The 12,160-nt window shown below is 36.2% G+C and overlaps 1 protein-coding gene across 10 annotated transcripts in view; it reads left to right on the top strand.

Moving 5' to 3' along the window:
• Nucleotides 1-12,160, top strand: part of CDKL5 (cyclin dependent kinase like 5) — a 131,441-nt gene that overhangs the window by 101,513 nt on the left and 17,768 nt on the right. For all 10 annotated transcript variants that reach the window (XR_005601778.1, XR_005601776.1, XM_039551071.1 and 7 more), the window contains 3 exons: nt 1,781-2,807; nt 6,162-6,267; nt 8,296-8,419. Coding sequence is in view for 8 of the 10 variants with exons in the window: in XM_039551071.1 (XP_039407005.1) it covers nt 1,781-2,807; nt 6,162-6,267; nt 8,296-8,419 (1,257 nt within the window). In the remaining 2 variants the exon portion in view is untranslated. The remainder of the gene's footprint in view (nt 1-1,780; nt 2,808-6,161; nt 6,268-8,295; nt 8,420-12,160) is intronic.

A 12,160-nucleotide genomic window follows, 5' to 3' on the forward strand; every position in this document is an offset into this window, starting at 1 on the left:
CTGAATGTCCTGAAAACTGTGCAGATTGATCACATTCCAAATTGGAGATGAACAGAATTTTGTCTGCAGTTGCAGTTATGGATAAGTCTAGTCTATTTGACCTCAAAGCAGGATGTGTTTGCTCAGTGGCTCCCTTGCTGGATCCACGCAGCTTGAGAGAAGCCAATGAGTTTCAGTACCTCAGTGAACCAGGTTTACTGGTGGATAAAATACTTCAGTACAAAAAGCCTCGTGTTATTGCTCTGACAAAAGCATTCATAAAAGGTCACCCTTTGAAGTATGCAGAATATTGTGATGTTCTATATGCAGGCTTTTAATCCTGACCATGTTTTTCTTTAGCTCTTCCTGTGAGATTGAAAAAATTGCTCCTCTATTTTAAGACTGGGGATGATGACATTCACAATCTATACTTTTTCAAAGATAGACACCAAAGGTTTTCACTGCCCTTATATATGCTTAGGGTAGAAGTTTTACCATTAGACATGTGGCATCAGAAGGAAAAACCTACATCCGCTGGAAACTTGTCTAAAAGGCTTGCCTAGTAAAAATACTAGGTTACTCATGTCTCTAAGTTTTTAAAGAATATACTTCCTGTTAACTAAAAAGATATTTTAAACTGGCATTAAAATTGCTAAAGTTTTAGAAACTGTAATGAAATAGACGATTAGATCACTGGAAGTGGTTGCTACAAAAATCCTAGGTATAAAAATGCCTAGCATTATCCAGTTATAATTAACTGAAAGGTCAACAAAGGCATAGTGAGCGCTCACTTCAACCCTCAGTAATATATCTGAGTTACATCATGGATTCACTACAGAAATAATTTAATTGCTCATAGCCTGCCTAGGTCCATCAAGGCAAACAAGTACAGCTGCAGCACTGCTCAGTCTTGGCTAGTTTGCAGTGCCAGCCTAAGTCCAGAAGCAGAACTGGTTTATTGCCAGAAAACCTGAGAAAATAAATCCTGCTCTAAAAAATTCAGGCTCAGTGTTTGCAGAAGCAGCTCATATCTCAGTCCTGTAATACCAAACCAGAAGAGCTGGAAAGTAGAGTGGAGGTTAAGAACACCACCAAGTAGCTTTGCACCAAATCACTGGTTGCAGAGCCTTTCAGGTGCAGCTTTGGAATGAGTTAGTGTGCCAGAAACTGGGATAGTGCCAAGTTCCACAAAAGCTGGGTTCCTGTGGTAGACCTGGTTTGGGGTTTGGTGTTACAGGGCTTACTCAGGCTCACTCCATCTGAACAATAACCTCTTTTCCCCTGGTTTCCTCTCCCCTCCCCCTCCAAACCAGGAATACATTAGATAGCCTGGAGCATTGATCGTATCAGGGTTTTTTGACAGTGCTGACATATTTGATTGTTCGACCTTCCTTTGATATGCCAGGTGTATTTAAGATTTTTTCAATTGATATATAGCTAATTTTCTTAATGTAATGCTTAACTTACTGATGTACTCACATAGTATGCACATACATGCAGAAATGTGGAAATATATGTTGGAGTTTCTGTGATTGGGTTTGATATCTTGAGGGTTTTTGTCAGCAAAATCATTAACCAAAGCTGGGTTTCCCATCAGATTATAACCAGAAACAATGTACAAATGCTTGCAAATCTGTTATTTTAGTGGAGCTTCTGGTGCCTCAGTTGGCAATATTTGATCTTACTGCAGTTAAATTTTGTGGGTTTAAATGGCAACTGAAATGAGTGTACTTTTTTGAAGTTATTAATACAAGAATAAGTAATCTGGTATATTAATGCTTCTTTATGCATTTTAATATAGAAATCAAGCCAGCAAAAGTTCTGCTTTGCAGTCACACCACAGATCAAACAGCAAGGATATGCAGACGCTAGGGGCTGGTGGGCCGAGAGAAGAGGGGCTTCCAGCAAATGAAAGCTTTTTAAATGGAAACCTTCCTGGACCTGCACCTAGTCCAATGCACGCAAAAAAACCAAGCAACACACCTGGATCTGGCAACAAGGATATAACAAATAATAACATGCCACATCTTCTCAGCCCAAAGGAACCAAAGGGAAAAACAGAGTTTGATTTTAATGTGGACACCAAAAGTTCTGATGGTTCGGGCACAAAGTACCTGAAGTCTAACACCAGATCTCAGCAGAACCGGCACTCCTTTATGGAAACTTCTCAAAGCAAAACTGGGACGCTGCAGCCCAGCGACAAGCACAGTCGCCACAGCTACATCGATACCATCCCACAGTCTTCTAAGAGTCCCTCCTATCGGACAAAGTCCAAGAGCCATGGAGTTCTAACAGACTCAAAATCTGTGGGCAACCTTTCTGAAGCCAGGGCCCAAGCTGCAGAGCCAAACACCAGTAGGTATTTTCCATCCAGCTGTATGGACTTGAATTCTCCTACCAGTCCAAGTGCTCCCCGGCACAGTGATAACAGAACTATGCTCAGTCCATCCGCAAGGAATAACCGCAGTGAGGGTACCCTGGACACCCGAAGACCATCAACAAGACACTCCAAAACAATGGAGGAATTAAAACTGCCAGATCACATGGATGGAAGCCATTCCCACTCCCTATCTGCTCCACATGAATCTTTTTCCTATGGTCTAGGTTATACCAGTCCTTTTTCTTCACAGCAGCGCCCTCATAGACACTCTATGTATGTGAGCCGGGACAGAGTGAGGTCAAAGGGCTCAGAGGGTGGCTTAAGCATAGGGCAAGGGATGGCAGCCAGAGCAAACAGCCTGCAACTGTTATCTCCACAGGTGCAGCATAAGTCACTCACAAGGTCTGTTGGCTCATCACGAGAAGACTGTACGGAAGATTCTAATAGGGTTAGTCCAAAATATTGCCTCTTAGGGAAGGTTTACCTTCCTCTTCTTAATTCATGTGGGGCCTGCTTTCTGTGTTCTCTTTGTTTCTTTGAAGTTATTTATTTGTCCTGTAAGGCATGGGGATGTTGTTGGGGGCTTTTTTTTCAGAAGGGCTGAATATTTCAAGGTACTTTTAAAAACTGGACTATGAATACCATTATCTTAAATGTGAGAACAGAAAATTTGTCTCTAAAGTTAAAAATTCATTAGTTGTTTTTAGTCCTTGGTTACATTGTCTGATGTCATTTTTACTGTATCATTTTGCTTAATTATCTTTCTCATTTGTGTTTTTATTTAGCTTTTCTTGTATGTATTTCTGTTACGAATGCTAATGTTAATTTTTGAAGCCAGTGTTTCATGGAGTTATAGCAGGACATTATTGCTGAAATACCATAATTTACAAGAGAAATATCAAAGCTTGCAAGATTTCTTCAGATTGTAGTGGCCACTGGTAAATTGACTCCTCGCAGTGGTTACTGTCAGTGGATGCCTGGTTGTGTTCTTCTGTGAGCATTAATTAAGGAGTAGAGGACAGGCTGGTCCTGGTGTTGATTTACATTCCTTACATAACACTTCTGAATTATCTCATGTTTTACACATCAGATATGTAAAGATGACTGTATTTTAGCTTTAAATTCCTCTATTAACAAAATGGTGCAGAGACAAATACAATAAAGGAGTGTTTGTTTCTCTATGCCTACACCTGGGATAGACTGACTTCTAAGGAGAGAACATCTAGTTCAGATTTGTTGACAAATTGAAGTCAAAGAGCTGCAAATAATATTTAAGGTCCAAAGATTATGGTTTACTCTGAGAAACTAAAATACTTTTCCTACTTAGTAGTTCATCTAAGAAATACGTGTAGCTGACTAAGAAATACGTGTAGCTGACCTAATGTGGTACAAGTATCATAAAAAGAAGAGTTTCAGGTAGTGGTTGTCTCCTCAGTCCAGTAGAGAAAAAAGATATGTTTTTTTATATGTAGACATCTCCTCCATTCAAGAGTATGTGTATTCAAACATGAGAAAATAACAGAAGTGCAGTGGAATAATAATTTTTAAAAAGCTACCTGGTAGGCATTACAGTGCCTCCATTTCAAACCCAGTTTTTTTCTGTGTACTTATTTTTCTGTCTCTCATTTCAGTCAAATTAAATGTTATTTATTCTTCAGGGTATTATTCGGAAGGGCAATAATGTCAACATTTCAGTTTTTGATAATAAAAGCTCATGCTACATTGTAATCTTCAGTTAATTTTCTGCATTATGCAGCAGATAGTAATTTGAAGTAATTTTAATTTTATTTCCTACTATTTAGAGGCCAGTTGTTTTTATTGGATCATTCTTTGTCTTTGAAAATTGCTTGACAAATTTTTATTTTAGTTAGAAAAATCAGTGTGCATCTTCATGCTTATGGTTTTGTTCATTTTCGTTTGCTTTGGAAAGTCTATTCATTCAAGATAAAGAACTTGCCTTTATCTCTTATGGTCAGTATTTTTAAAACTTCAGCCTTCACTTAAAGCTTTTAAATCTGTATTTCAACCATTAGAAATGTGAAAGGAAAATGACTCGTCTGAAATGGATGCTAAGTGTGTAAATTCACAGAGCTTTTATTTGTTTTTACTGCTTTCAGTAAAAAAATCAAAATTGTCAATCTCCTTATGCCTCATAAAGGCATTTTCACAAAGAAGTCATTCTTTGGCTACTTCCTATCCTACCTTTTTTTCCCCCTTTTCTGCTTTAGGCATTAGGAGTCAGAAAATTTCACTTCCCTCAAGATTAGTGAACTAAAAGCCCATGAATTATATGTGTTCTCATAGATTCTTCACTGTTTTCATATTTATTTTTTCTGATCAGTTTTCCTGGTTTTCTTTCTCTGCTCATATTTCGTGAAGTTTCCTCATTTCCATGTTTTTAGTTTCTCACTGATTTTCTTTTTAGCTCTACCAAGTCTTTTTAAAGAAAAACATTCTTTGTTTGCCACGCTTTAAATCATATTTTAAAAGAAAAGAATCAAGAAAAAACTCCCATCCAGTCTTAGTTTTAGGGCTTTTCAAGTCTCAACACAACAGGTTTTTTTTAAGGGTTTTTTTTACATTTAAACTAAATGTACACAAAAAGGGTTAAGCAGAAGAAAATCAAATACAATTTGCCAGTACTGTCTTGTGTTTGAAATTTAACTGCTGATTATAAGAGGTATCTAATACAAGTAGTAATTTAATCAAATGCTTTAGCATCTGGTAAATTTTAGAAGAATCCAACTGGGATTTGAACTATTGTTTTAGCTGCAGTTATGGTCTTTGTTTCAAAGTTTGTTTTCGCTGAGACAGTGAGACCAGATCTTCATCCACAAAAGGCAAAGTAGATTTTGCGAATCACTCATGCGGTGAATTGAAATCCCAGTTTTTAATTTTGGCTAGGTTTTTTTGTGGCTTTGGTTTTTAACCTTTGTCCTTCTTGAACATTCTGGATTTCAATTCATACAGGGGTATGAATTCAGTAGAATTTCAGTAGTTTCCTGTAGGGTCTTGTAGAGAGCATTAAATTTCATGTGCTCAGTCCATACTGGGGGAAAAATTGCAGCTTCTGATTAATTTAAGAGAGTGGGGTTGTGTCACATTTGGTGGCAAATTATGTGCATAAGGATGTTTTTAAAGGCTCACCTAAACTTTTACTTGAAGTACTTCCAGGAAGTACTGTTTTCAGGAAAATAGAATAAATTAGAGGTAATTATATGCTTTTTGCTATCCTGACTGAAGTAGTTTGCCTATAGATTTCTTAGTTCAGAGACTTTCTCTTATTTTGCATACAATAGATTTTGTGACTGTTGGTACCTCTAGGTAATGATGTTAAGAGATAAGAGATGATAAGAGATCATAGTCCTTTGGTGTTGCAGTTATCACAAATGAGATGCATTTCCTGCCTGCTTTTTAAAGTTTGCCAGTAGCAAAGTGACCAGATTCCATCAGAAATTAATTTAACAAGCCTCCAGTAAAAGATTCCTCCAGAGATGTTACAGCTGGATTTCATTCACGTTGAAAATCTGAGGGCCTGAATCAGACTCAAGTCTTTAAAATTACAACTTAGAGGCAAAATTTTGTTAATGCCATTCCTGTCATTTTGGAAAGAAGTAAGCAAGCAGCACAACCAAGTAATTATTGATTATGTAGACTGTGATTTGATATTGACAGTCATTAATAATTTGAAAGGAAAATTGTATGCTGAATGTTGGAGTTTTCTTGCTTATGCATGTTGGTTAGAAACTGCAAATCAGTTTACAGTCTTTCATTTTAAATAGTTTATTGTTCTTTTGTTTAGGGTGGAGCATATCATGATCCACATGCAGAAGATGGAGCATCTACTAAGGAAAATCGAATTCTGTATAATGACCCTGTTCCGAGAAGAGTTGGCAGCTTTTACAGAGGTAATTTCGTGGTGGATCTTTCTAATTTAATCAAGAATTTTAGCTTCGAGTATAAATTAAGTAGTAGAAATGGATACGGAGAATTAACATGAACAACTACAACATTTTTTTGGAAAAAGTATCATTACTCCACTTTCAGAGGTTGAGTTTACCAGCTAGACTGTTGCAGAACCTGCATTGGTACCATATTGTTTATTTGTAAATGATAGCTCACTTTAATTGAGAAGTATATCCACTGTGCTACCTTGTACAGCAGGATATAATTTACCAGGGTGAAATTAACAAAATAAACTAATATTACCAAAGTAAGCAGTCAATTAATATTGTTAATTTTTATTTTCAATTCATGTAAAGACTCTATCTAAACACCTATGCACTTGTAGCACATTGACATTCTGATCTGTTTCAGATACTGTGTTGCATGGAAGTGTAATGCTAGCTTTTCATGGCTTGAAACCTATGGCATTTCTTTTGTTAAGATTTACTAAAGATCAGCATTTCCTACAAGCAAGAGCACACTTACATAATTCCAGTTCAGAATAAATAATAAAACATGTCTGTGTATGGACACACACAAGTAGATACTGGTCTGTAATGGCACACAAAAGATGATGATTTCTGAGCAGCTGTCTCATGGCTAAACCTGGGCAGTTGTTTTGAAAAAGATGACAAGAGGCTAATTACTGTCCTGCCAGTGTTAGGAGGCTTGTGGGGCTCCCCTGAACCTTAAGAAGTCCCAATCAGCTGAAATTCGATTATGAGTCACCTAATAACCTTAAGTGGAGTCACAAATCTCCCTCTGATCCTCTCAGGTTGGTCGGTTGGCTGATGACCTGATTTAGACACGTTAAAATCTAACAATCCTTGCAAGCGTCCCACTGCAATTTTAAAACCTGGGAGCAGAATTGGAGCTTGCACTGTTTTGAGCGATGCTTTTGAATGTAAGTTTTTGTTGCAAACGCAACAGAGAATCCTTAAGAATTGTCAATCCTGAATTGCTTTCATTCATCCCTAAAAAGCTCCTAAAATTGGACGTGGATTATCCTTTTTTTTTATACATAGTGAAACAAAAGTTCCAAAGAAGAATGACTTTGTGTAAGTCATGTGCTACAGAAACTGTAGGTCTGGGATTTATTCAATTCCTTATTATGAACTAGAGGGTTTTTCCTCTTCAGCTGTATCTGTCAAGCAAATATATTTTAGATGGACTTAGTTATTGCTTTGGGAAGATGATATTGTATTTTAAATAATACATTGATAATAGTATATGTAAAACTGGTGATAATAGTATATGCAAGTTACTGTGAAAAAGGTAAATTCTTATTTGTATCATTTTTAATCTTTGTATTAAATCAGTATTTATTAGCATATACTTTTGTACTACAGCTTGAACAAAAACTTAAAGATTCTGTTTTATAGATTGTATAATGTGATGCTGCGTTAATGTTCCAACTGACCAAGGGTCTGGTCAATTTTTAATCCAGTGCAGGTATTTCTAGTGATATCCGTAATTCTAATAAATTTACATTCTAAGTCTGTATGTAGTTGTGTGTTTCCAAAGCCACAGTATGTCTGTTTGAAAAATACATCATATCCAATTTTGATATTTTAATTTTTAGTGGATAATCTCCTAGTAACATTGAAAATCCAATTCTTTTTTTTTCCAAAATGGGTACTACTTTTTTTAAGGTCTAAAGTGAACACAAAGTGTAAACTATAGTATTTCATGTCTTTAGTAATTCAGTATTCCAACCTCTTACTCTCTTTCCTGTTTTTAAATATCAATCACACAGCTCCCTACAAATAGAAGTGTTCTCAAATCTAGTAACAACTTAGCCAAGTTCTGATGATAGTCTCAGTTTACAACCAATATAACCCTGCAAGGATCACAAAATGTCAGCTTTTTTTTCAATTGTACACAAAGTCTTCACTGTCTTGTTACTGTAAGAGGTAGAGAGGAAGCAGAGAAGCAGGAGCTGGGATTTTTGGCAGAGCTCAGTGGCCATTGTTTGCTGTTTCTCTGTTCAGTTCCATCTCCGCGTCCAGAGAGTACCTACATAGAAAACAATGTGTCAAACAGAGCCTCAGTGTTACCAGCAGACAGCACCACAGTGACAAACCACTCCAAGAGACAAACCACCTTTGATACCTGGTGAGTTGTAATTTGCACACACGTGTAGAGAATGGCCAGAAAAAAAAGTGGTTTTAAGAGGAGGAAAAAAACCTCACGCTTTTCTTGAGATTTGCAATTGTCCATGTGCTTTGTTGCTTCCTTCAACTATACTGGCATAGCATGGCATGTTTTCTATCCCCTTTTGAGCAGCAAGAAATACTTCATTGCACCCATAACATGAATGCATTAAAGTTTATATACTTTTGTCCAGTCCTTCACAATTTTTTTCCCCGCTATTAGTCTTCAGTTAAAGATAGTACAGAGTGCTTGTGTGTGTGTAGTATGTATAGCAATTTGTGGATTACAGAAGCATGGATTGTCAGACAAGTGGAAAAAATAACAAAATGCATGTTTACATATATAAAATAGGACTACATTAATGAAGAATATTTTCACCCTACAATGGGGACGGCTGCTCTTTTTGTTTACACACAGAAGGAAATGAATACATTCTATGGGAAAATGGACTAAGCAACATCTTAATGGTGTATATTGATTTTAAAAGATTAAAAGCATCACATGGCTCCATTACATAACATAGAGTACTTAACTTTAATTATGCTAGTAAAATGACAGCATATACATAGCTTTGCAGGACTTAAAGGGAATTACCTTAATTTTGTTTCTCTGAGAGCTGTTTGGCTCTAAAATACTCTTATATTTTGTTAAATCACAGCAAAGCACATTGAATAAAAATAAGCAGATGGAGCTTCAGAGGATTGGTGGGAGGAATGGACTGCATACATTTGCATGGTTAAACTATGCTTTGTACCACTGTTCGAAACACTTCTCTCCGAAAGGGCCATAAGGTCATGAAATCTAAAGAAGTGTTTCAGTGGTTTGTTGACTTCATGTGTTTTCACATAAATAGCCAGTGAATTATGTGCTTAAAAGAGAAAGGGGGGTGGTGGGTGGTGGACAGTTGGTATTTCAGTTTGTGTTCAGATTTTATACCTGTCAGTAATAGAAGATGTTTACTCCAGAACCCTTCTCACCTGCTCTGATTCACTAGAGTCTGCTTCCTGTCCTTCAGTAGCTCCACCTACATCCATTTTCTGGAAGTTAGCTGAGGAAACCGGTCATTTATGTAAAAAGGTGGTACTTATGTTGTGGCTTATGTGGCTAAAGAAGGTATTTATTCCTACTGTTGAACCCTTTTACATATTTTACTTTCCTTCATATCTGGATCTTTCTATCTTGCATATAACATAAGACAACTGAAATCTTGTTCTGCTTTATATATCATTCAGCAATATGTTGTCTTGACTGCAAAGAAATGTAATGTTATTTTAACTCTGAACTTTAAAAATCTCATATGTTATTAGAGCTGGTTGGGAATTTTTTTTATGAAGTATGCTTTTTGTTTATAATGCCGAATTACCAAACCCAGAACTTCTCAAAGGAACTGGCTGATACCACTAACCTTTTTTTGTGAAGATTCTTCAGCTCCAGGATGGAATTGCCAGTCAAAACCAGAGATACTCTCAAAATAACAAATATTTTGAAGGCAGCATTATTTTTTAGAATGTGAACTTGAGTGCAGGGTCTTTGTTATTTAAACCAGGGGCTTGAACCAAGATGTTAGATCAAACAAGTGAATGCCTGAAACCAGAAGTTAGAGGTTATTCTGGAGCACATTGTCTGGTTCCCTCAATACATTCTCTTGAAGCTGTTTCATCTTGTTGAAACAGTGAAAGGACCACAGAGGTGCTGAACATGGCCTAGTGAGAAAGGCCCTTCATTAACTTTGAGACATTTAGATTTAAGTCCTTGCTCCAAATAATGTACTCAAGTATTTTCACAAAGTGGAACAGCTCCTTTGAGAGAAGCACCCACAGAAGAATAAGCATTTCTTCTTATGAAATGGAAGGAATAGCAGTACCTGCAACACCAAGTTACTGCTAGTTTGGCACATGCTTATCTTTCTCTTTTCTTTTCCTACTCCCTATTTTCCCAAAATGTTTCCTGCCCAGCTCTACATGCTAACTCTGTTCAAGTTGTCCTGGCAATGGTCTAATGTTGTTGCAAAATTGTTCTGTGCATAAGTGCAGCTTAATCAGATTCCTGAGTGGTGAAGAGTCTATGTTCCTCTACTTAATTTTCTGTATAGAAGTTGTGTAAATGCTTATGAAAATGTTGAAAGCTCTAATGGAATGTGATTCTGCTTACATCAATTTTATGATGAATATTTTATGATAAATATTTGATGTTTGACTGACATACCTAACTGGTACATGACAATTCATCTCTAATTATGAGTGACATGTATTCCACCTGGACTTGCCACTACTGTAAAATATTGCTTCTCATACTATTGCTCTGTGTTGCCTTTCTTCTGTCAAAGATTCTGTGAATGTTTGCTAGACTGAATTGTCACAGATGTTCCCTTGTCTTTGTGTGCATTTTTCGCTCTGTCCCCACTGTCCTGCCTTTTAAAATAAAGATGTTATAAACTTGACTTTTGTCATCAGATTTTACTCTTAAATTACTAGGTCATTTCTGAACTTCAGACAACTTGATTTGAAAAAAGGCAAATTTTTCATCCTTCCAGAAAATATTTTCTTTGCTAGAGTTTAATTTCTGTAAATGACCTTAAACTTGCTCAATTTTTTCTTATTGATTCAAGAATAGATGCTTTATTCTCTTATACAAGCTTTGTCCTGTGCTGGGCAAAATCAGTAGGTATAGTCAAGATACTTAATTGTGTTCTGCCAGTGTGCCAGAATGTTGGCCTGAGTTATCTTTACCATTGTCATAGTTCTAAACATCTCTTTAGAATAATTTAGAATAAATTCCAACATGCAGTAGTGTATCTCACATCATATTGGAAATGTTTGCATTGACTGCTTACAAGCTATTTGGGGGCTTCTGGAAGGCATTTTTGTCTAGATCTTTAATGTCCATACCAAAGTAGTAATGCTATGACAAGCAGCTTTTCATATCTTCTCTAGCTTATTTCATACATTTCTGCAAAATAAAAAATAGGAGCTATACATATAATATTATTATTATTATATGTATATAATATATGTAAACACAAAATATCTGTCATTCAAGAAAAGAACAAAAAAACCCTCACTTTTACAAGAGTAAAAGGCTTAAAACTTTATCCACTGTTAAGTTTCAAGGCTCCAGAACAATACAATATTTTGAAAACAGGACGTGACTATTATATTGCTGTGTCAGTATCAGTGTAACATTATAGTCACACTGTTCCTTAAAGTAAAAGGTTACCAACATCTGGGCAAGTTAGTTTAGAGCATGTTCAGCTGTGTGTGCAGTATGACTGTTGCTACATTTTAATACTTTCCAGTTCTTTAATGGAATTTGTAAAAAAAAATCAGGAAATTGCAAATTCTGAATGGTATTCTGTATATGAGATAAGAGATCTGGGGTTTATTCCACTTAATAAATGCTCCTTTTCCACATGAAAAATAAAAAACTTGCACCTCCAAACAGTTCAGATTTGATTTTTGATTTTTAAGCTTTTAATGCCAGACTTTTAGACCAAGTTTTACTGGGGGCTTCAGCTTGTGGGATTAAGATTCTTATCTTCAACTATCTATGTGAATTGCTTCAATAGTTCCTGACATTTTCTTGCTTTTGCTAAATGGTAGCTGTGTAACTGCCCCTTAAGTGTCTTACTTTGAGCAAAACTAAAAGCTAACTTGGAGAATTAGTGTTTGTCCATTTATCTTCCAAAGAAAAGTTCAGCTATTT

This window comes from Corvus cornix, chromosome 1 (genome assembly GCF_000738735.6).
Source record: "Corvus cornix cornix isolate S_Up_H32 chromosome 1, ASM73873v5, whole genome shotgun sequence".
In the NCBI taxonomy this organism is placed as follows: domain Eukaryota; kingdom Metazoa; phylum Chordata; class Aves; order Passeriformes; family Corvidae; genus Corvus; species Corvus cornix.